The sequence below is a fragment of the Diabrotica virgifera genome, chromosome 4 (genome assembly GCF_917563875.1).
Source record: "Diabrotica virgifera virgifera chromosome 4, PGI_DIABVI_V3a".
In the NCBI taxonomy this organism is placed as follows: Eukaryota; Metazoa; Arthropoda; class Insecta; order Coleoptera; family Chrysomelidae; genus Diabrotica; species Diabrotica virgifera.
The window spans coordinates 45,207,623-45,234,098 of record NC_065446.1 but is presented as its reverse complement, the minus strand read 5'-3'; the positions used below and the strand labels follow the sequence as shown (position 1 = coordinate 45,234,098).

Here is a 26,476-nt window from a genome sequence, read left to right as displayed (position 1 = left end):
TGGTTCCCTTCGTACTCCAACCAGAGTAAACACATAAATCAAAAATGAATAACCATTTTCAATATCGTTACGAAAGTTGACACTCAATATTCACATCATATGGTTGACACTCAATTTTCAATATGTGAGGTTCATTCCTTTCATATCACATCCACGTGGGTTAGAGTCCTGTATTGCCCTGGGTAATATCCAGGAATACTTGCAACATCCATCTATTTTAATAATAATATATGTAGTATCATTTAAGATCTTGCAACTTTTAAAGGGTTTTTACCCATAACTTTTTGGTGGCTCACGCATGCATGCTATTGGCTTAACATTGATGATGGATTACCTGTTAATCCGAAAACGTTTTGTTTTGTGATGTAACCCTTATTGGGGTCTTTTAAATATACTTTTTACAAGGGATCCTGTATTTTTTTTTATTTATTAAAAATTAATAGGTGAAAATAGTTTCTATCCTTGTGGGATCGGTACTCAACGGAGCCACCGCAGACGCTCGGATACAATTAGCGTCTCTATGCAAAGACAATGAAGTCGACAAAGTAACAAGACGTTTACTCAATACACATACAACACTAGGAATCTCATTGCAAAATCAACTGTACCATGCCAATGGCCATTAGTTGTCGAGACTTAATGTTAAAAAAGAAAAAATTAAATAATTTCTAATAATAGTTATTTTGAATCTTGTAATTATTAATTTCATATAAAAATGAAGAAGTAGAACGGACTAATTCTAAGCAACTTTTGTTCTATAGCGTTTTTTCATTAAGTCAATACTTTTTGATTTATTTGCGAGTGAATAATATGATCTTGTTTCAACAAAAAAAAAAAAACAGGCCTTTAGACGGTTTTTCGCAAAAGGAAAAAATGGTGTATGTATGGGGTCTCTAGACCCGGTAAAAGCAGATTTGTAGCTCATATGAAAAATAGGTTAATATTCGTCAAATTCCAAATCGAATATATGAAGCACTTTTTGGGGAAAACTCATTAAAACTTCTTTAAAGTGTTTAAAAAAGCTTTATTTTTGTTTTATAAAAAAGCTTTATTTTTGTTTTATAAAAAAGTTTCTGGTATAAAAAGTAAGCAAGTTATGCTCAAAATAAATTTAATTTTTTTTGGTAAAAAAATCGGGAAAGTCACCCCCTAATTAACATCTCATGTGAAATTAGTCGTTACCTCTTCGTAAGTTGCTTTACTTATGTATTAAGTAAAATTTACTTTACTTAAAATCTCAATGAGTAAAAAAATGTAGGTTTTGCTTTTTTGAATATTTTGGATTTTTTGTTTTTCTATAAGACAAAAATTGGTTAAGATATGGCTGTTCACAATTTGCATATCTGGACCTCGGAGGTAAACTACACTATGTCGACATTGTGTTTTTTTGAACAAGTTTTTTAATCCACCTGTTTTATTAGTTGGATTATAGAAATTGGTTATATATTATCATTAAAATATAAATGTATTGTCTATCAACCCATTATGGCATATATCAGATTTTTATTAACATTCTAAGTGCTCTAAACTTTGTTGCAAACACATGCTAAACACAGTTGCTCGAAATGACATAGTGTAGTTTACCTCCGAGGTCCAGATATATACACGTGATTACTGACTCGTTCAAGCCCTTTCAAAAATAAACACTTTCAACCAATGACACTTACACATCATAATAATCAATACATACACGAGTAAAGTAATAATTTGTGCAGCGGTAACGGTTAATTTCATTTGGGATGCTAATTAGGGGTGATTTTCACGATTTTTTTACCAAAAATGGGACCACCTATATTTTGAGCGTAACTTGCTTACTTTTGATGCTAGAAACTTTTTTATAAAACAGAAATAAAGCTTTTTAAACGCTTTAAAAAAGTTGAAGTGAGTTTTCCCCAAAAGTGCTTTATTTTTGGCTACTTCACGTTGAAATATTCGATTTGGAATTTGACGAGTATGAACCTATTTTTCATTAGCTACGACTCTACTTTTATTGGGTCTAGCTAGAGACCTCACACATACACCAATTTTTTTCACTTTTTTATAAGCTATAAGAAAATTATTAACTTGGTGAAAAAACGCTATAGAACAAAGTTCCTTAAATCAGTCAGTTTATCCACTTCCGGACTTATTTTGAACGTAGATGTTTTCACCTCCGAGAAGGGGAGGTGAATACTCACCCTTAGGGAAAAGCCACACATCGGCACAATATCACTTTCTTTGACTTGTTAGCTATGTGAATACCAAATTTCATGTCAATTCAAGCGGTTCTTTAAAATTTGGAGGTTTTGCAATATTTTACCGTGAGTGAAGGGACTATAAATTGAATGAAAAATATTGTTTTTTCAGATTTTATTTTACGAAAATTATTCATCCAATGTTTCCAGATTAACCTTGTTATGAGTGTTATTCTAGTTAATCGATTCTAGAAGCCATTCTTAGGCTTCTTTATGTATTTTATCTTATTTTAGCAATTATAATTAATTTTATTTAAACCGACACAAAAATTATACAATAATTGTATCACATAAGTAAAAATCGGGCTAAGTGCCAAAAATCGAAAAAATATTTTTAGTGCTTAAAAGTGGTCTATGTGCCAAGCCCGATGCAGTATAAAGTGGGCTAACTTCACAACTACTCAGAAAGTTGTTCTAAAGAACGCCACAAGATCGTGTACGTGTTAAGTTACAGGCATCTTAAAGTAAAACCCGGGCGTTTCCACAAAACTAACATTTTGGCACTTAGCCCGGTTTTTACTTATGTGCTACAATTATCGAAGAATTTACATAACAGCCAAAGATAGTTTGCTATTCTAATCGCTAACCTCCATTAATGGAAATGCACCCGCAGAAGAGTTTCCATTTTAAATTGGTAAAAGGCGAATCAAAAGTTATATAAAATACATCCCTGGATCCCGCGTACCAAAAAATAACAAAAAAAGTTTATTAATAGCAAGCTGAAAATTTGTAATAGCTTAACGGTGTCTAGTCGGACAAACTTTGATGTACGGAAACTCTGGAACAGGGAAAGTTTTAATTGTGGAACTGGTTACACGTTTCGAACGTCAGACTACGAAAACGGCCCATGTATTTTGTCGGACAGAACTTCTAATTGATTTGTTACCCTTTCAGTAAAGTTGTTCTGAAGCTATTTCCTTGTGGCATTTTTTTGGGCTTCGAAACGTTAATAAAATTATTTTTTCAATTTAATTGTGGCTTATTTCCCACTAAATAGTTAACCTTTCATTAAACTCTCATGCAAAAATCAAACTGCTATTTATCACCAATATAATTCCTACTGTTCTACATTGGGACATGTTCTACATGTGGGACTTATTAAAATGCCCAACATATTTGTCAGATAAACATTTTTGAAGTTATACTTCTTTACCGGCGATATGAGGGTGAATTTTTATATGTTAAAACCTATGATCCCGGCGCATGCGCATTATAACTTTGTTCTGATTGGATGTTCAAATGACATGTCAGAAATTATTCAATATGGCGGCTGTGGCACAGCTGTAGTTAGATTATTTATGGTTGTTGCGTTTTAAAATTTGTGTGAAAAGAAACAACAAACAAAAGTTAGTTAATAGTTATACTGCCTTTTTAAATAGTTTTCATATACCTATATTTTTGGACTATTTTGGACAAGGAAAACTCATTCTAATTTGGTAAGTAGTTTTTATTAGTTTTTATTATAATCATATTGTAATTATACATTTCGATTAGGTTGAAATACAGTAGAGCGTCGATTATCCGAACTAATTGGGGGACGTAGGTGTTCGGAAAACCGATTTGTTCGGATAATCGAACTACAATATATTGATACATATTTAGTCATACATATTTATCCACAAGTGAATAAAAGCCATATTTATATACCTACATATTTATTTATATCTTGATAATGACAACTAGCAACTAAACAAAAAGTGCAGTCTTTGCAACAACATAATTATTTTTGGATACAATATTGAAGAAAATTGAAGATATTTTTCAATTACTAACGCTTGCTCGGTATTCGAGTGCGGGACGCGGGAGTCGATAGTTTGAATAAGCGGTCGTTTGGTTGATCGACGTTCGGATAATCGACGCTCTACTGTACATTTATTTTCTCAAGAATGGGGATTTTAGAGAGAAATCCCAAATTAGGTCCGATTTTTATTTTTAAATTATGATTTTTTGGCGTAGATTTATTTATCTATTAGGTATGTAATGCTTTGATTTACATACTTAATTTGATTACCAACAAAAGTTCTACCAATCTTCATCTAATATATTGTTTTCTTACTGTTTTGTTATATTTTAATATTTTCTTCCACAAAATTTAAACTACATAATTTAATTATATTCAAAACAACTGTCAAACAGTAAAACGTTCAGTTACCCTATTTTTCCACATGACAAATATTGTGGGATTGGACGAGTGAGTCTAGGCTTCGATTACGAATCAAAGCGTCCCGAAATTCACGGGTTCGATTCCCGATGCAAGTTTTTATTTTTTTGTGCATTTTATGATTGTAAGTATATTTGTTATATAATTTTTTTTCAGAAAATGCGTATTTAAAATTTTTGCCAACAATTATTATTGTTCAGAAATAATTTTTTCTTTGTGGCATTTTTCAATGTGTTTGTGTGCGTTTTATTCTTTTATTTTTTTAAATTTTTGGTATTGTCTTAAAAATCACATAATATGTAGTAGAAGTATAACTTCTTACGTGCCTACAAAGTACACACACATTCTTTTTTTTCATATATTATATAAAGCTGAATAATCTATTGATTACACTTAAAAACAACCTTCTCGTTTTCACAATCATAAACTTGTCAGAATTACACGTTCCACAATTAAAATTTCCCCTGTTCCATTGTTCCCATACATCAAAGTCCGACTAGACACTGTTAAGGTACTAGTATACTTTAGAAGACCAAAAATAAGCATTTTTTCAAGATTTTTTTTTCTCAGAACCCTTAGGAAAAATGAACATAAAACTTTTTACATATTAATATCTAACTCTTAGAGAATACAAAAAATATACCTTTTTTCATTTATGCACGTACACTACTATTGTAGAGGTCGCCAAAGTCGAGGACTCGAAAAAAAGTAGTTCCGATGGCGAACAGTTAATCTCAGGATTGGGATCTCTGAAACAAAAAAATCGTACGGCATTTGAAAAAGGAAGGTTTCTTACGTGACAATTTACACCGCTAGTGAAAAATGCCGCAAAAAAAATTTACGGAAATTTGAAAAAAAATTTGTGAAAAAATCGCCCGTTTTTCATGGTTAAAAAAAATTATTTTTTATTTTTTGGTCAAATTGTGGTAAATTGACACGTAAGAAACCTTTCTTTTTCAAATGCAGTACGATTTTCTTGTTTCAGATATCCCAATTCTGAGATTAACTGTCCGCCATCATTTTTCGAGGCCTCGACTTTTGCGCCCTCTACAATATTAGTGTAAGAGCATAAATGAAAAAAGATATATTTTTTGTGCTTTTTAAGAGTTAGAGATTAATATGTAAAAAGTTTTATGTTCATCTTTAATAAAGGTTCTGAGAAAAAAATTCTTGAAAAATATGATCATTTTTGGTATTCTAAAGTGTACTAGTACCTTAAGCTATTAACACATTTTCAGCTTGCTATTAATCAACTTTTTTTGGTACGCGGGATCCAGGCCTATTAGTGTTACATGCTGAATTAGATACAAACGTAGTAAACTACAATAAACTGGAGTAAACTTTCTAATAAAATTGTTTAAGAATAAATTTCTACTTTTACATACTCCTATGGTTTTTTTAATCATTAATTTTTTAAATACCTGATATTATCAATATTTTCATATTAAGTGTATTAAAAAACTCTTGATAGTCCTAAAATGCAATTATTCTTGTTTAAGGTAAATTTATTATTTGAACTAAAATCTGACATATAAAGTTGTGCCAAATGTACGATAAAAAAAATTTAATATATGTATAGCTGTATGTATAAAATAAGTTGGCATTATATCAAATTTGTTTTATAAATAAAGACAATTGCTATAAATTTTATTACACATTACACCATATATACAACGAACATTAAACTTCATTTTAAAACTGATTAAATAATAATTTTATGTTATATTCTGCAATATTAAAACAAACAACAACAACTTGATCTTGGACATATTCCTTGATGTTGCTCATACCTTCATGAAAGTGTGGCAAAGTCACTGCGAAAAACCAGATGTGGCACAGATGTTCATATGCAATCAAAATTAAAAATTGAAAAAGACTGTATGACTTGTACACACTTCTAAGTAGGTCAAACCGGCAAACAGGTGTATGTTCTCAAAAAAATTGATAGAGTTAAATAAAAGACACAAAAACACACACACAATGGAGACATAATCTACATAAAAGTGGGAATAATCCTTCAATCAAGTACCCTGAACTATGCTAAGGCGAATAACTGATTCTACTTATTAAATAAAAATTTTTTGAATATTAAAATATTTTACTTAAAATAAACAACTTTTATAGTTAAGTTATGGATTGGTTTACACTTACCTCATTTATTAAAGAGTTTATATCTTCAACATTACACACAACAGTTCCACCAATGTCTGCAACACTTGGACAATCAGGTAACCTTAATTCTTGAGCTATCTGTGCAAACATTTGTACTTTAGGTGAATATACATGTAATGACAACCCCAGTTTTAGTACTGCTATCTGAGAAGGTGTTAAAAACTTCGAAGCATGTTTGATTACAGTTTTGTACTGTTCATGTTCACTACCTAAAAAGAAGAAATAAATACAGTTGAGCCTGCGACTCTTTCCCGTGCGTCATCATTTAAAATTTAAAGCATACGGAAATTTACTAAACGCAGCGGCACATGGATATTATTCCGATCACTGGTTATAGTATAAAATTTGACGTTATCAAATAAATAGAATGTCAAATTTAAGTTTTGCTTTAAAATTTTGGTGCATAATTACAGCTACATTTGAAGTAGCTTAATAAATTATTTTATTATCATTGATTAATAAATAAATAAACAATTTATAAAAAAATTCCATAACATATTTTCTTTTTGTTATTTTATTCACTTTGGCCGAACCTTAAACACAAGCATTCAACCCATTCAACTGTGTCAACAATGAGGTTAGCTTTGTACATTGTCAAAATTTATCGTAAAATAACATAGACTTAATACAAAATTTCTAACTCCAATATAAGATTAGTTGTGAAAACAACTGTTTGTCTACAGCAAAATAATTCTAAATAATGTCTAAAAATAACAGCAAAAAATTCAACAAACTGGCAGCCACAAAAGTAAACAAACCAAAACGTCAGAAATTGTACTTAAAATATGTGAAGACATCCCCAATCGTCTTTCTTTGTACCTATCTCTTTTCAATGCACTGAGTCTAAATCGATCATAAAAATAACATGTGTTTTTACTTAATAACAGGTGGCAGCTGGTTTGTCATTAATTTCATGCGTGGAAGAGAATGATGCTAAATAAAAAGTATGTTTTATCTCGCCAGGTATTAATGACGCACAGGTAAAGACTCGTGGACTCAACTGTAATATGTATAATGTATAGTTAGACAAGGCGGAAACGGCGGGTTCGTTGGGAAAAATATTCCCATGAGATATTTTTGCATAATCACATTCGTGAGACGTCCCAGAATAAGGTTCAAGAAGTCGCCCACGTGAAAAGTGGGCCAATTTTTTTTTAACAATTTTTTTTTAATCAAATTGCAAAAATCGATATTTTTGGCCCGCACTAATTTTTTTTTAGGTTTTTTGGGCCATTCTGGACAAAAAAGGTCTCTTATAATTTTTCTCTAAAGTTGATCTTTTTCGAGTTATAAGCAATTTAAAATTTGAAAAACGCGAAAATGGTCATTTTTAAGACTTAATAACTCGGTTAAAAATTATTATTATGAAAGTCAGAAAGCGACTAAATCAAAGTTTAAAGTCTCCGCTACATGATCCTGAAGAAATCTGTGTCATTAATTTGCTACTAAGCTGTTATTTTTAATTAAAAACAATGAGCGGTTAGATCGTATTGACGCGGTTGTAAATGTGAGTGCGAGCAAGATGCACAATTGGACTGCTGGAATGGCTTCTCTCTCGCACTCAGCATTTACAGTGGCCGCACACATGCATGGCGCTTATTATTTTTATTTAAAAATAACAGCTTAGTAATAAAATAATGACAAAAATTTCTTCAGAATCTTGTAGGGGGGGCTTTAAACTTTGATTTAGTCATATATTGACTTTCATAATAATAACTTTTAACCGAGTTATTAAGCCTTGAAAATCGTCATTTTTCGTTTTTTTCAATTTTAAATTGCTTATAAGTCGAAAACGATCAACTTTAGAGAAAAATTATAAGAGATCTTTTTTGTTCAGAATGGTCCAAAAAATTAAAGAAAAAATTGTTCGGGCCAAAAATATTGATTCTTGCAATTTGATTAAAAAAAAATTGTTAAAAAAAAATTGGCCCACTTTTCACGTGGGCGACTTCTTGAACCTTATTCTGGGATGTCTCACGAATGTGATTATGCAAAAAAACCTCATGGGAATATTTTTCCCTTCGAACCCGCCGTTTTCGCCTTGTCTAAGTACAATGCATCAATAATTCTAAATTCATAAAATTAAAAAATATTACTATGTATATCGGAAATTATTTCCATAAGCCTTTTGTTGCTCAATTTATTTTTTTATTTTGTATAGGTCATGTCATACACCTAAAAGTGAAATCCAGACCAAGCAAGGATAACATAATATGGACTGGTCAAATTATGCCCAGTTCTTAGGCCGAACACTCACTATCAGGTACACCTTATAGGTACATCTGAACAACTGAGCCTGTCAGGTGTAGGCTGTAGTGTGTAGCCTCTCAGGTGATCTAACATCTGATGAAAATTCTATTAGTTCTGCCTGGCAGGTGAGTAGATGTATGCCCAGTTGCACCATCAGATTGTAAATCAACTGATTTGCTAACCATCAATTTGATGATTTAAATCAATGATTATTTTTCAAACGACTTGCACCATTCTAAAAAACTGTTGGTTTACGAACCAACAATATATAAGTGGCAACATCGTATTAGTACAGATTATTCCATTCAAATACGCGTTTGGTCTGTCAAAGAAAATTGTCAAAGTAAGTTTTGTAAAATGTTATGAAGTTGAATAGACGATATTGAACATTGAACCAGTACTATTTTAGTTGATATCTAGAAATAATTAAAAATACATTTCCTAATATTCCATTTCCAAATAAACCTAGCTTTAAAATCAACTGCAATATACTTTACTACACTATTATACATCATTAGACTATTATACCATTGTGATCTTGTACAGATCTTATACTTTCTAACATAATGCATTCTATCTTCCAAATCATCAAATGATGAACTCTTAAGATGACAATGATAAATCCCTTTTTCTAAATTATAGGTATACTATGATGATACTTTAAAAACTAAGCTAAGAACACAGAACACATATAAGTAGTCTAAAAGTGAGGTTAAAACAGTCAATTATTCAAATAACGTTCAAAAACTGTTGGTTCCTATTGAGTAACAGTTGGGGCAACATATTTTAAAATAAACGGGCAATCCAAATAAAAAAATCAATTGTTTATTTGTTGGTGCAACTGGACATTAATGTGTGTGTGACAATTTCATCAGGTGTACCTGAACATATCGACGTTTCGCAAGAACATAGGCATAAGTAAAAAAAGACGATTTTAGAGGAGAGGCATTTTAAAATTTCATAGGTAGATATGATCATGGGCATAACTCAGAATAAGTTGTTACTTTAAAGAAATTACCTATACAATTTTGTTAGAAACATATCTAAATACAAACTGTGATAACTAGATAAATTTATTAAGTGTTAAGATGTTTAAATTTTATCATTTTGTTACCACTACTAGAGTTGAGTCTTTTTTCCTAAGAAAAATTTACTTCAACTTTGTTAAAATGCTGAAATAACTACAAAAAGGGTCCTTATTTTAGAGAGAATTTTCACAAAAATTATTCGTAAATATAAGAACAGTCCTTCTTGACGAGAAGTAAACACACAAATTGCTTCATATTCTGCGGTGTAACTAACTTGGATCTGTATTCATACGAAAATCTTAAATATTTAACTACTTTCGTGACAAACAAATATAGACACTTCATCTTCAAACAAATATAGAACAATCTTTTGATGTATACAGTTTACTTATTTGGGTTAAAGCTTTGTAATTTTGATGTATTTGTGTTCCTTTAATTTTTCTTATCACATAAAACATTCAGTTTAGGTACATATTGAAAAATGTCACAACAAAATAGTGGAACGAACTTCTTGGTGGTCTCATTAAAATTTATAAAGGTAATCTTGCTTGTGGAAAGGAGAAATAAGAGGGATTTGTGTTCGTACAATCGAATCAATTTAAAATATTCTGAAATCTTTGTTTGCTTTACTGTTGCTTCACATTTTGCGATGGCTGAATTTCTTAATCGGCATAAGATCATGCAATCTACTTTATTGACTTCTTGTTGTTGAGAATACCACTCGATGAATTATTGCATATGCAATGCAGCTTCTCTAGACTATTTACGCAAATCTTTGTCAGTTACAATAGGTTCATCAACATGGCTACAGTCAAATTCCAAGTCTGTGTCAGCTTCTGAATCTGTTTGGTCCACCTTTGTTGCTATTTCAACGATTTCTTTATCTATCAGCAATAGATAGCCATTTGTGTCCTCATCACAAATCAAATTAACTTTCTTTTTTTTATTTTTTTACATCAAAATTTTTGCTTATATAGTCAATACAACTTCTGTATGTACCATGACGGTTAACAGAGGTGACGGTTAATGGAGAGACAGATAATCGAGGTTCCACTGTAAATTGAAGGAAATAGAGCAACCAAACCACATCAGTCTTTCATATGGGGACATAGCTGCTTTAATTTATGTATCTTTCTTATTAAGCAAAGGAAAATACAGGTGATAGCAACTTGTTGTACTCCTTATTTCATTAAGGAAATTAATATGGGTAAAGTTATTTCTTCTTTGCAGCCTTTCCTCGCACCATTGTATGCATTTCTTCCACCTGTGTTTACGTTTCTCAAAAATTACAAAAAATAAGCAGAGAAAGTTGAATTATTATTCTTATGAGATCCGAATGTTTTCAAATATATTGAAATAAATCAGGGTGTTAAAGCCAAAGTGGTGTAAGTCATACTTGGACGGGTTATGCATAACTCGACCAAGCGCCAAAACATAGTTTTGAGATAAATGGCTTCAAAGTTTTTCGTTTCTTGGTTGCTTAATGGTAAGTGGATTAATGTCGCTTGGTTTAATTTTGTTTTTCTTAGTAACCGTTAATGTGACAATAACAGGGATTTTTTACAAGATAGTTTTAGCTATGTGTCACCAGAATCCACTGTTATCTCGATATTAAAGAAATGGCGCTTGGTCGAGTTATGCATAACGCCATCCATTTGTGAAATGATGTGGGTTTTGCTTTATAACCCTAATAAATAGACCTCTTCTCATTCAGGAAAATCAGGAAAAGTGGTGTAAGTATTTACAGTAATACAGTAAAGACTAAACCACTTTTTCTTTGAAGAGGTCTATATATCGTCTCTGATTTGCAAAAAGGTGCCAAGTAACATTTTTATATTTTTACTCCTTTTGTGGATCTACTAAGCTCCTTTTTACACAATCAGTTTAAAAAAATGTTACTTGGAACCAAAAAATTATGAGACTATCTCAACACCAATAAGTAATACACTTGACCCCTTTTTTATAGAATAGGTAGAACCTTCGTACCTCTCATTTTTGCACATAACCCCTCTTTTGAATAAAATGTCTCTTGGCACCTTTTTGCAATCAGCGATGATATCAAGTTTATAAAGCAGGCTTACATCATTTCAAGAATATGACTGAAACCATTTTGGTTTTAATCCATCCAAATATGTATTATTAACCCATTAGTAGACACGACTGCATATGCATACAGTAACTTCCCTTTGTAAGTGTCTGCATATGCAGTCGTATCTGTGAATGGGCCAATTTAAATGTTAACATTTTATGTGTTTAATGTGTAGTTTTTTCAATGGCATAATATAAATTAGTCATTCAGGCAGTTGTAATAGATTCTCCATATATGGGATAATTAATAGAAGAAAAAACATGATAAGGAAACTATGGGGTAACTTGCTTCTCATCTAGGAGATGTGTAAATTTAATTTGTATTAATTATTGATTGATATTTCAGGGAACTTTAAATAGTTGAGAAGGAGCACCTTTTGACTAGATTTCTGAGGAACAATCTTATTTAAAGAGGAGATAAAAGTTGATAAAACAATTACCTATTGAAGATAGTGGTGTTTCTAATGAGCTTATGGAATCCACAAAGCCCCAGAAGAAGTCAATATTTTCATCAGCCAAATACTCTGCCGTCTCTAGTACTAGGGGTGTTGCTTGCCATTTTGCTTCCAGGAGAGTAGTAACAGATTTGGATTTCTTTGCCTTTCCATTGACATTTTCACTTATACTCAGAAAAATAATGAAAACTGTGGATAGAGTTAAAAACTTCATTCTGAAATAATAAAACATAACCTCTAAATAGCCGGAAAATTCAATATTTTTCAGTAGCTTACCTCTAAAACTAGTAAAAAATTGCTTTATTAGTTTTTACTGTAATGATATTACTTGAGCATTTGTAGAAGAACGGGAATACCTCATTTGATAAGAATTAATTTAAATATTAAGGTTCAAAACATTTTGCCCAACTGACAGTAATCTGGAATGTATTTGTCAATCATCTCATTCGTCAAGCTGAAACCAATCAGGTGAAGCCAACGCATGTGTCTCTGTCTACTGAGACACAGGACACATTGCTTTTGGATTTTTTGTGTTGTATGCTTCTGAAAATTAATCTGTCAAAATTTTCCAAACGACGTTTGGTCCTATGGTCTTAACATAGAATGTCAAAATGTGGATATTTCGTCTTTTATAATGAAGTTTATAATGAAGTTTTCATTTTCTTTATATGACGTGGTTATTAAGAATAACCATAGCCCAGTGCCCCGTAACACAAGCCCAGAACATTGAAATTTGGCAACAGTGAATAATGGACCTATAATGTTTGTGTTTGTTTACATATCGCATCTCGACTTATATGCGATAATTCTAAAAAATAAAAACTCTGTTTTTTGCATAGATATAACAGAATAGATTAGGCCAGTTCGAAAAATAGCGTAACGCGGAACAGTTCGGGTCGGTGGTCTATCTATCTCTCTCTACCGGCGCTTAGCTTTCTCTCTCTAGCATATGATGGCCGCCGCCTGTGTGTCACTGTCGTTCCGTTATAGGGCTTTTCATTCACAGTCATTTGTTTCGAGCTTCTGTCATGTGTCACATAATATTAATATATCTACGTCGTACGTTATTGGTATTACCAATGATACAAACCGAAGACGTATGACGTAGATATATTAATATTATGTGACACATGACAGAAGCTCGAAACAAATGACAATCGATGAAAAGTCCTATTCCCACCTCTTGCTAGATACGCTCACACTCGCACGACAGACAAAGATAGCTAGACAACCGTACTTGATATCGGCGTTACACCCCGATGCATTGAGTGGCATATGACTAGCCTGATCTATTTTCTTTACATATAGGGCTTTTCATCGATTGTCATTTGTTTCGAGCTTCTGTCATATGTTGAATAATCTGTGTATAATATTAATATACACGGATTATACGACATATGACAGAAGCTCGAAACAAATGACTGTGAATGAAAAGCCCTATCTCTGGTTTTTTGGCCCGACACGTTCTTTTAGGCGTTGCCTTCATTGTAGAATAATGTCATATATTTTAGTTATCTTAAAATCCGCATAGTGCAACTGTGTCGTTATTACCATTTCCTGTTTTGGTCAAGCAGCCAAAGCCAAAGTTGACTAATCACTAGGTATATGGATTATGGATTTGCTACCATATATAGTCATCATGTGAACAAGTCAAATTCGATCTCAATGGTACCTAGAGCATAATGCATTGGATATTTTAGACATCCATGTTTAATTTCACATTATTCATCCATGTTCCTACGACGGATCAATTATTATTGTACAGCTGGTTCCAAAAAAAAACTGATACGACTCTTAAGGCGTATTTTGTAGAAAATTGAGCAGTGTATTTTCTTCTTCTTCTTCTTTTTGTTTTTGGTCTCGCTGCAAGGTAATTACCAGCACGATTTATAGGCGATCTTGATGTAGTCTGGCTCTAAGCCATATCAAAATCTCTGACTATGTTCTTGTAAAAAGCTTTTGATGATGTGTGATATAATGAATATGAGTTTAATTATATTTAATTTATTATATTTTGAAGGATAAACTTATTATTTACATACTGTCACTTTCACTGCCAAATCTTAAAATTTGTCAGATAACTTCAACCTCAAAAAATGGCTGTTTGCTTGTTTATTTTATTATTTGTCTGTCATAATAAATATAATATAATGTCAGACCAATCATACACTGCTCAAAATGATCAAATCTTACTAAGAGTCGTATCAGTTTTTGAAGTTATACTTCTTTACGGGCGTAATGACGGTGAAATTTTATATGGTAAAACCTAGCGACCGGGCGCATGAGCATTATAACTTTGTTCTGATTGGATGTTCAAATGGCATGACAAAAATTATCCAATATGGCAGCTGTGGCACAGCTGTGGGACTGTGGTTTGGTTATAATGTATGCTTGTTGCGTTTTAAAATTTGTAGGAAGAGAAACAACAAACAAAAAGTTAGTTAATGGTTATACTGCCTTTTTAAATAGTTTTCATATTATATTTTTGGACTTATTTACATAGAAGAGATGATTGTTGCATGCCAATGTGAAAGCTCATCAAACTGTCATTCTGCGTTTAAATTTTTCAAAAATACTTATTATAGTTTCCTCATGATTCGAAAAAAATGAATAGGTACATTTAACAACTAGAATATTTTGTCATCCACTAATTTTAACAGCTGCATGTCTGGATCAAATTCTTCAAACAATTGTTTCGCATTTAACATTAGAAACACGTGAACACAACATTTTGTGTTTTGCAAAGTTACATATGTTTAGATATTTTAGTTTTCCATCGTTAGCTTCTAATAGGCTCACCGAATGCCAGAACTCTTCAATAACACCTGAAATACTGCTTGCACTGTTACTTGAAATCTGCAAGTTTGTTACACAAGAATCCAGTTTCCAGTTTCATTTCTCTGTAATATTCATCATCTACGTCCTGAATCTTATTTTCGGTAATGACCTAATTATTCTGAATCTTATTTTGGGTCTTATTTGCGGATTGGGAAATTGTAACCAAATGTGTGAAAATTAATTTAGAAATGGGGTAAATACTATTAAAGAGCAAATTTTATTTTAGTCATAACAAAATGTTGAAATATAAGAAAAATCTACTAAACAATATTTCCTACTAGAATATTTTAAAAAATATCAAAAATCTACCAAAAAAGTAGAAATCTCCAAAATGTGGCAACGCTGTTAAGGAGAATGCTACACTTTTGACACTGGTCACATGACCTCTCTGTCACCCAATAAGAGGGTGCGTTCTAAAATGGTTGGGATAGTCAGCGCGGCCGGGCTTGGTTGGCGATTGGACTTCTAAGTTGTCTTATCGGTCTAGGGTTGGTAATAAGGTATTTTTTTAGTAATAAGGTAATATTGTTTAATGCACCATTTTGGTTTTACTTGAGATTTTTGGGATGTAAAGAAAATGAAAATACAGAATATAAAAAATGATACCTTTTTCTGATACCTTTAAAAGCACCATCAATACATTAAATTTATACAGAACATCTTTATCTTACAGAACAACATAAATTTTAACTTTTATATTAAAATTTGATTTTTTAAATTTGCATATTTTTTGTCAAAAATGTCGTAAAAAAGTAGCGCGTGTGTTTTTTAAAGGTGAAATATCCATATTTGACGGTAATCTGAGATGCGTTTATAAATTTTCAGATCAGGTAATTTTGTTTAAGTCCTTTATGTATTTATATAAATTTAAATACCTAATACGATGTCAAAATAGTTACCATTTTGGTTTTCGCATTCACCATACAGGTGTTAAAAATATAGGTAAAAAAACATAACTAGTCTGACTCCTTGAGCAACCATTGCACGCGCAGGTTCTTTTTATAATCGCTTCAGTTGTCTTATGCAACGCTTACGAAACGATGTTGCTTCATAGGAGGTTGCCTAGGCAACGTCAAGACAACTCAAAAATCGTCCACCAAATTAGTGCAGAATAGGGTCGTCTTCTAGGCAATAACAACGTTGTAACAAAACGTTGCCACGCGGTAGACAACGTTGTCGCGTCGACAAATTGCTACTTGGGTGACTAGTATGAGTGCCGCAGATCTCGCTTATTCAAAGCTAAAGAATCTTTCACTGGTAAGTGTTTTATAAATAGTTGATCAAATTTTGTTATGATATTTGAACATAGCCACTTTGCACGACGCAAGTGATTGCGAAATTTATTAGTCGTTATACGGGCTCCGATACCTACACCTTGAACCTACCAAAATACATAAGTAGTATGTAATACTTTTATTTACATAATTTGATTACCATCAAAATTTCTATCAATATTTACCTAATATATTGTTTTCTTACTCTATGTTTTGTTGTATTTTTTCAATTCTAAATCATTTCAATTCAAAATCAAAATAATTTGATTTACATAAGTTAAAAATGTCAAAAGGTTAATCTGTTTAGTTAGACGATCTTCGCACACAATGTCAAGCTGTTTCTGTGGCGAAGTTTTAATGCGAGTGAATCCCAATACAACGCAAATACCAGCCGCGTGGTAAGTTGGTTCGAATCCTAATAGAAACTTTTACTTTTTTTATTTTTTTTATACATTTTATGATTGTAAGTATATTTATTATATAATTTTATTTTCAGAAAATACGTATTTAGTTAAAAAATTTTCCTACAATTAATGTTCAGAAATCATTTGTGGCATTTTTAATGTGTTTGTGTGTGTTTTATTTTTTTATTATTTTAATTTTTGGCACTGTTTTAATAAAAATGTTTGAGAAGTAGTAAATATAAATTAATTTAATATTTAAATAAAATATAAATAAAAAGTACATTAATTTCGTTTATAATCATATAATCATATAATAGAAGTATAACTTCTTACGTGCGTACAAAGTACGCACACATTCTTTTTTTAGGAACCAGCTGTAAATGGGTTTTACCCACAAATTTTTTATTTTGGTGGTTATTAGCATGTTAGATTCAAGTAAACACTGATAATGATCGGTCATCCGATCGAAAATTAGTTATGTGATGTAGACCCTGTAGACCTTTTTAGGGATTTTAACAAAGGATTTTATCGTTTTTGTAATATATGGTATACAGCCAACTATACAGGAAAACTTTTTCCTCGTTGTTCTTCAGTTCCGTTAAAGCTGCTCTTACGCCAGCAGCCAGCAGGCACTAGGTAAATAGTATATTATGTAATAGGTAAAAGTACTTCGGATTCCTGATTTATGAGAGTCCTTACTCATCTCTCTACTACAAAACTCTAGTTATTTTCAGAATGTCCTGTTTATCTGTTCTTGCCTTTCCGTCTTTGTCTCTCAACTTGTATATTTCATATTATATGTTAAAGTTCTCTTTTTATTTTCTTTAAGCCTTTGCATCTTTGTTAAAAGTTTCACCTTTGTTTTTCATGCAAAATTTGAATTGTGCGATTTTAACTGAATCTGTTATTAATTTATTGTGATCGTCAATACATAAGTAGAGGTCGTGGGATTATTATTTTATATATAAAGTTTCGGCATATTTTTATGTCTGTACTTCTGGTTGCTTTAGTAGATTTAAAACTATGCGTTTCCAACTGTTTATCGTTTTTGCTTTTTCTTTTTGTAGGTTTAACAGTTACTGTGACTCTTACTAGTCTGTGATCACCATAAAGCAAATTACTGCAAAAATTACTAGAATACAGTGATGAGCGCGCTAATAATCAGCAAAATAACGATAACCCAAAACATGGAAAATATAATACACTGTGCAGTAAAAAGACATGATGAAACTAGTAAAAGTTGAAATTATCGATATAAACGTATAATTTAAGGAAGGTCAAAGTTTTCAACCTAATAAACGTATTCAAAATATTTAAAAATATCCCAAATATTTCTAAAATATATTTAGCTGAAAACTTATTGAACCATTTTCCTGGTAACACCTCCATGGCTTCTAAAATTTGCAAGCCAGATGGATGCTGAAGCGAAGAAAACAAGAGGGAATTCTAAAAATTTGCAATTCACGACCCCTTTTGTTCAGCTGGTAAATTCCAACGGAAAATGGACCTATGCTACTTAAAGGAGTTATACTAATATATATTAGTCGTGAATTGCAAATTTTTAGAATATCCTCTTGTCTTTTTCGCTTCAGCATCCATCTGGCTTGCAAGTTTTAGAAGCCATGGAGGTGTTACCAGGAAAATGGTTCAATAAGTTTTCAATTAAATATCTTTTAGAAATATTTGGGATATTTTTAAATATTTTGAATATTTTTATTAGGTTGAAAATTTTGACGTTTATTTAGCAGATGTCGCTAAGCACCTACTCCATAACGTCAGTTGCAATGCAGGGATAAACTCTCGGAGTTTCGTCACTTGGGGCAGAGTGTGGTCAGGAAAATAGGTACGATGCCAGAAAAAGTACCTACAGAACAATATGTCCAGGGAACAACAAGTGAAGAATCAAACACCTCAAGGATGGAGTTTAAAGGTAATGGTGCACAAGCGGAACATTTAGAAGAGAAATCAAGTATCTTAAGGAATGCAATGTAAATATTATTAGGGCAATATACGTTTTTATTTTATTTTATTTTTACTTTTATTTTTATTTTATTTTTATTTATACTTGGGGCAGAGAGCAGCAAACCTACGCCTCTCTGATGATGACTCTAATTAGAGTCGAAAATCGTCGATTTAGAGTGCTGGTTTGCGTTCTCTGTACTAAGTGAAAAATAAGACAATTTTGCCTTCGCATTGCAACTGAATAAAAATGGTATACATTTCTTTGCATAAATTAACATTACACGTTACATAGTTTCCCGCCTTTAGACGTATCGGAGGAGCATGACAACTGTCACTGTGTAGTTTTCCTTCTTTTTAGTTATTTTGCCGGTTATGAGCGCTCTCATCACTATATAACAGACCCATACATATTATAATACATAGACAGCGCGCTGCATTCGAAAATTGTTTCCCCAGTGTGACAGAGAAAAATGTTGTAAGCAGAGTATGCGTCTCTTTCTAATCCGCGGGTTCATCTAATCGACGGCAGTGGAAGTAGTATAGCAGACGGGGTTCTAACTCACTTTGGTAACCTGTCCATCAGGGTCTCCGAAGCTGATGGACAGAAGAGCCTCCTTTGACCTTGGGGGTGTACAAGAATTACAAGAAGTGATCGTCAATGACCAGAGGGTTGTAAGAAGTGGTCGCTTATCTCTACATCTCTTCTTCTTTCCCGAAGAATTGTCACCTTGTCACCTGTCTCACCTGTATTTTCTTTGTCTTAAATGTTATGAAGAAGTAAAAGAAGCGGTCGGCAATGACCAGAGGGCTGTGTATTTGACCACCTTGTATATCGAGTGCAAAACTCATCGCTTATCGCTTCATCTCCTCTTCTTTTAGTTAAATTTGTACAGGGTGATCGAAATTTGAGACTTTAAAATTGTTTTTGTAGGTGTTGGTGAGTAAAAAAAAGAACTTGTGTGACTTGCTTAGTCGTATCCAACCCAGCCTAGCCTAGCCTAGCCAGATAGAAATGTTTTAAATTTGGAACTTAAAGAAAAAGCAACGTACCAAATCTAAAAGTTTGAGGGAAGTTAATGGTAGAAAAGAAAAACAAAAAATAACTATAAATATTTATTAATTAGAAACAATACAAACTATACAATATACTTAACTAAAATTAACCCTATGCAGCTCCACCAACGGAAAAGGTAACTGCCGCTCTCTTGTCCCAATTGGAAAGTCTCTGTCGTTGTGCAACTCTATTATCCGGCGACGCCCCTGTGGTGGTTGAACTGTAGGAACGACACCTGCATACCTGCTCCGTTCCTCCTCGTTTAATCGGTCAGCGGCATTAACCTGCTGCTGATGGTGGAACTGTACTACAACGTTTTCAAGACCCATTATGTTCAGTTGTGGTAGATATAATGCAATTCACACATCGGATTCAATTTATATAGTGTAACTGCATTTTTATATCAAAAAGGTTAAGTCGTACGTAAATAGATTTTTATTCTGCAAAATGTAGCTAATTATAATTTTCAAAATCATCTTGTTTTACTGATTGACGTCAATATAAATGATAACTGCATTTTTACGGGTCAAAAAGGTGAACAACTGATGTAAATAAGTATGCATTTTTCCAGGTCAAAAAGGTGAACTTTGATGTAAATAAGTTTTCATTGTTTATAAAATTTACATTTTTACAGGTCAAAAAGGTGAACTATGTTTCCGCTGGTGGTTTTGTTATCGTCCATGGTTGAATATGTCCTAGTGGATATGTTCTATCACTAATATGTAGGTTCTCTAATTGTTTAATAATTTTTCTTAAATCCTGATATACTTTAATATCTTTTTGTAACTCAATGACTTTCTCTTGAAACTGTGCAACTTTATGTCTATACTCACTCAAAGACATGATGCTACTAATAAATGAGTTGGTATCAAACTATACATTGTATTTTATTTTTTTATTTGGTTGGTTATACGTAGTATCATTATCATCACGTTTTCGTTTAGGGGTATTGTTCAATATTTCGTTTACATCAGTTTTTTGTTTTTTAGCATCAATAACGATATTTTCATCATTTATTTTTCGTTTTTCTCTTGTGTCTCCTCTGTTTATAGAGTCATTAGCGAACTCATTTGAAATGTCTACATTCATATCATCTAAAATTTGTTGTTTTGCTCTTTTGTGATTTAATAGCTTTTGTTGTATTTTCTGCTTATTTCTATGCTTGACATTTTGTGTGCGTTTTCTTGATTTTGAAATAGTTAATCCCTGTAGTAATAAGGTACAGTGGTTTATACTTGCAGCTAGTTTTTCTAACATATCTTTAGATTTATTTAATTCTTTAGTACAACTTTTTGTTACAGCTTTATAATTAACAGAACTAAGACCCATACCTAATTTCACTTTTGCTTTCATTGCTCCAGCTACACCAAGTGCTGCCAACTTTTCAGAAAATGCTGTATTTTTTGATCGAAACTGTTCAAGAGCTTTTTCAGCTAGAATCTTATCAGCTTCATGTCGTTTTGATAACTCTTTATTTTGAGAGTATGCAATATCATGTTCACGACACGCTTCATCTAACCCATTTATTCCCCTATCTCCTCTTGCTAATCGTTTATGCAATTTGGTTCCTGGTCCACAAAACCTATATCCACCAGGGATGTGCAGCTCAAAAGGTAGTTTATTAATGGCAGCGTTTAACATCTTCATCAACGACTTACAAATTAGTAAATAAATAGTCTAAGATAAGTGTTTATATATATATTTTTTCTATTCTTTAAACAAATAACCTCACATTTCCCCAAACATACTACTTGGTATATTCTTAGCACCAGATTTCGATTTCAATAATTTTATGTACTCACAATTTATACAATTTAAATTAGGTATATCAGTCTCTCCTCCACACTTTGGACATTTATACTTCACAGGTACAGGCATAATTTTATGTTTTACAGGTACAGGCCTCACTCAAAATTTTCTTTATTGTTGTTGATTTTAAGAAAAATAGGATACACTCTTTTTACAAAAGTACAATCAGGACTGAATTTTTTGTGATCTCCGATTATATTGTCATTTGATTCCCATTTGTATATTTCTACACCACATTTGAAACACTTAACTATATCTTCTACTTGAAGAAAGTAAAATCCACAAGCAGCTAACTCTACTTCTGATTTCTTCCCCTTCCAATTGTTAAAAGTTGAAAGTCTTGAATAGAAATCTTCCGGGTTAAGCGTGTACACCTCGAGACACATATTAATTACTGACTGACAAAATGTCGCTGAATACGCTTATTATATACCCGTAGGACAGTAACATGAAATTTGAATATAAAATCAGATCAAATGCACAATACAGTTAGTTCATTAGAAACTGTTAACATGAATGCTAGTAAGAAAAAGACAAGAAAGACCTCTAAAAGGAAGGTCTCTAAGAAAAAAGGTTCTAAAATTCCAAAACAAAAGTATTTCAGTTTAGTTAAAGTAATTCGAGACATTAGAAAGAAACTATTGGAAAGCAAACCAAGAACGTTAAGGGAAGCTATTCAACAAGCATTGCGAATTGTGAAATCTTACAAGAACATAAAAAAACCACGTGGTCGAGTAATTCAGGTTCCGAAAACTGGAGGTATATTACCTTTAATACCCATATTTGCAGGATTAAGCGCTTTGGGCACTATTGCCGGTGGCACCTCCGCCATCGTGAAGACGATAAACGATGCAAAAGCAGCTAAAGAAGATTTACTTGAAAAACAACGTCATAATCGTAAAATGGAAGCATTAGCAATTGGAAAAGGTTTATACTTGAAACCATATAAAAGTGGAATGGGTATTTTTTTATGAAGAAGGCGGATCAAATAAATATTCCAAAACATGCTTTGACAAATGTAGAGTTACAAAAATACGCAAAATTAATGAAAATTCCATATTTCAGAGGTGTATTTATGAGAAACGCGTTTCCGAAAAAAATTTGGCAACATGAGAGTGGAATTATTAATTTAGATAATAAAGACGGTCCTGGAACTCATTGGACAGCGTACAAGAAGAACAAATCTAAAGTTGTGTATTTTGATAGTTTTGGAAACTTGAGACCGCCTATGGAAGCTATATCATACTTTAATTCAAATGGCTATTGTCACATTGTATATAATCATAAAATTTATCAATCTTATAACACTGTAAATTGTGGACAATTGTGTTTAGATTTTTTAAATAAATACCTGTTTTAAAAGAATAATTTTTATTTACTGTATGATCTCCGTTTGAACATGTCGTTCACTTTTGTGTTATCTGGAAGAGAATCGGTGTTATCAACAAAAATTTATCCACCAATTATTTTAAACGAAAATGAACAGTATGTACTGGGTTTAATTGATTTTATGACATACAATACAATTCCAAATATAGACCAAACAAACAACAAGTTTTATATAAATGGTCACGATATAACGATTCCACATGGTGCTTATGAAGTTGATGATCTTTCAAAATATTTAACTGAAAAAATAACTGAATTAGAATTAAAATTAGATCAAACACCAGGTAAAGATGATACAGAAATTGATAAAAATATAATACAGAAACCACTGCAAGGAAACGTAGTAAAAAGTGTGGCTAAAAAACATCATCATAGTGAACAACCTACAAGTCTGGAAATGAGAATTAATAACAATACACTCAAATGTGAAATAAAAAGCAACAAAGTAATTCATTTTGAAAAACCACATACAATTGCCTCCTTATTGGGATTTACATCAAAACGGCTTTCACCTTCAAAGACTCACGTAGCCGAGAATCCTGTGCATATCACAAAGGTTAATTCTATTTGTGTGGAATGTAATCTAATCACTAATTCATACGTCAATGAAAATCAAGGTCATATCATTCACATGTTTTATCCAAATGTCTTACCGGGATACAAAATTGTTGAAATTCCAAAAAAAGTAATTTATCTACCTGTCACAAATAGATATATTGATGAAATTTTCATTAAAATAGTTGACCAGGATGGTAATCTTGTTAATTTCACACGAGAAGTTATTACGTTAAGACTACATTTAAAAAAAAATGGTTGTAATTTATAACTCTAATCCAGGTGTGAACAGTGTATATAATACTAAAAGTTTTGACAATAATATTAGTGATAAGCAGACGCTCAAACAGTTGACAACTGAAAACAAAGTATTTTTAACCTCACTGGGATTTAGAATAAAAAACAACAACAACAACGTCAGGAAAAAAGAAAAGCATAAGAAATACTTGGTGCAGAATTAGATTTTTTATAAATACTAGAATACTTAGGATTTTCTTGAGGTGTACTTGTAAAAAGAGCGAATATGAGTTTTAACATTTTGAATATTGGAGGTCATGTATTGGTTGATAACTCAGTTGTGAGTCGAGAAATGCATAGTCATTTACCCTATGCCAACGCAACTTTTAACCATTGTGATGAAATAAGGATACCTATTCAGACTCAAGATATATACACCTTACCTTCTGAGAGTTATCTGTATATTGAAGGGCGTCTAACGGATGATGGGAAAGAAAGCACTACTTTGCGTTTTGTTAATAATGGTTTGATGTATTTATTTGATGAGATACGATATGAAATTGGAGGCTGTGTAATAGATAGAGTGAGAAATTTAGGTATAACAACGACAATAAAAAACTATGTTTCGTTTACGCAAAGTGAATCTAACCGATACAAAAGTATAGGCTGGAACTATGAAAAACCATCATCAATAACAACTGACGCAAAAGGAAATTTTAGTGCGTGTATTCCACTCAAACTGTTACTTGGTTTTTCAGAAGATTATACTCGAATCCTGGTTAACATCCGCCAGGAACTTGTATTGATAAGAAGTTCAACAGATTTAAATGCAGTGACGTCTACAATGGAAAATGCAAAACCAAAAATTGAAATATTTAAATTTATATGGAAAATGCCGCATATTCAAGTGTCAGATTCGGAAAAGTTACGTTTATACAAATTTATTGAAAATGGATCTAATTTAGAACTTGCATACAGAAGTTGGGAATATCATGAAATTCCGCTACTACCACAAACAATGAAATTTAACTGGAACCTAAAAACTACTAGTCTACTAGAAAGACCACGATTTGTTTTGTTTGCTTTACAGACTGCCAAAAAGAATGCCATAAAAGAAGATGCGAGCCATTTCGATCATTGTAATATTACAAACTTAAAACTATTTCTAAATTCTGAAATGTACCCGTATGACAATTTGAACTTGAACTTTGATAAGAAACAGTATGCCATTGCATATGAAATGTATGCACAATTTCAACAGTCGTACTATTATAAAGTTGGAGATCCATGTCTTAGTTTGGAGCAATTTGGTTCTTTTGCCCCCATATTTGTTATTGACTGCAGCAGACAAAATGAATCAGTTAAGTCGGGAAGTGTTGATATGAGAATAGAAATTGAAACCAATAAGAATATACCAGTTAATACAGCAGCTTATTGTATAATTATACATGACCGTATTGTTAATTATAATCCGCTAACTAATGTAGTTCAAATGTTTTAACTGTATTTTATCTATTGTGAAATAAATATGTAATTTTTTAAATAAAAAGTTTAAAAAAAAAAATATTGTTTTTTTTGCTGACACTACAATTTTATGATATAAAAGCCGGTAACAATCTCATAAACAGTTAAATGAATAAAATCCATCAAAGATGTTACTACACAAAATATTTTGGTTCGTCGCATTGTTAAATGTGTGTTTTGCGTTTAACGTTTTTAGAGAACCATTTATTATTAATAGGCAACGAATAACATGGTGTACTTTAAATGCAGACTCTTCAATTACTAGAGTAGTCCATAAAGCTATCAATACATGGAGCAATGCAAGTGGAATTAAGTTTAAGCAAGTTAATTGTACAGCAGAAGAAGCACCAAAGCTATCAATTTTATTTGATACGCATACCCATAGAATAACAGGTTTATGTTTACCAGCCGAGGAATGTAAGTTATTTTTTGACATTCAAAATGTTAGAAATGAAATAGCCCATACAATAGTTCCTACGTTGAATAATCAAATTCCATGTGGGGAAATACATATATTAAAAAATGTTTTATGGAACTTAAAACTAAACGACTTTGAGACACCAGGTTTTAATTTGCAATTGGTTTTAACGCACCAAATTGGTCACTATTTAGGGCTAACCGATAACCGAAACTACAATTCGATAATGAATAAATTATATCTAGAACGCCGTCCTCAAGAACTGAGCAACGATGATATAAGTGCTATAGAATATCTTTATAAAAATGGAACGGTTAAACCCCAACATAAACTAAACTTTACCTACGTTCCTAATCATCATCATCGTTCTTATGGAATCTCAAGGATCCGTTATAGGGCATTAAAAATGTATTCATTTGTATAAATAATTGTTTCTCAATAAAAATATTTACTTTTTTTTTTTTTGTGTAATACTTATTTAACACCATGTACACAATAAATAATTTCATAACTGTTCTGATATCGAACAAATATATTTAGACCAGTTTGAAACCTGTTCAAACCTGTTCAAACCTGTTCAAGACCTGATCAAAACCTGATCAAACCTGTTCAAGACCTGATCAA

At 31.9% G+C, this 26,476-nt stretch overlaps 2 protein-coding genes across 2 annotated transcripts in view; one reads left to right on the top strand and one right to left on the bottom strand.

Moving 5' to 3' along the window:
* The window catches only part of LOC114327092 (UDP-glucose:glycoprotein glucosyltransferase), a 100,365-nt gene extending 87,526 nt beyond the window's left edge, over positions 1–12,839 (bottom strand). Inside the window, exons 1-3 of the mRNA XM_028275592.1 lie at positions 12,665–12,839; positions 12,374–12,603; positions 6,547–6,776 (exon numbers count right to left, since the gene is read on the bottom strand). Of these exons, the coding sequence (XP_028131393.1) occupies positions 6,547–6,776; positions 12,374–12,602 (459 nt within the window). The 5' untranslated portion in view covers position 12,603; positions 12,665–12,839. The remainder of the gene's footprint in view (positions 1–6,546; positions 6,777–12,373; positions 12,604–12,664) is intronic.
* Positions 12,840–24,802: 11,963 nt separating this feature from the next.
* LOC126883568 (uncharacterized) lies at positions 24,803–25,411 on the top strand. Its single transcript, XM_050649211.1, has one exon. It carries the CDS (start codon positions 24,803–24,805, stop codon positions 25,409–25,411), a length of 609 nt encoding a protein of 202 aa, XP_050505168.1.
* Positions 25,412–26,476: the final 1,065 nt, after the last annotated feature.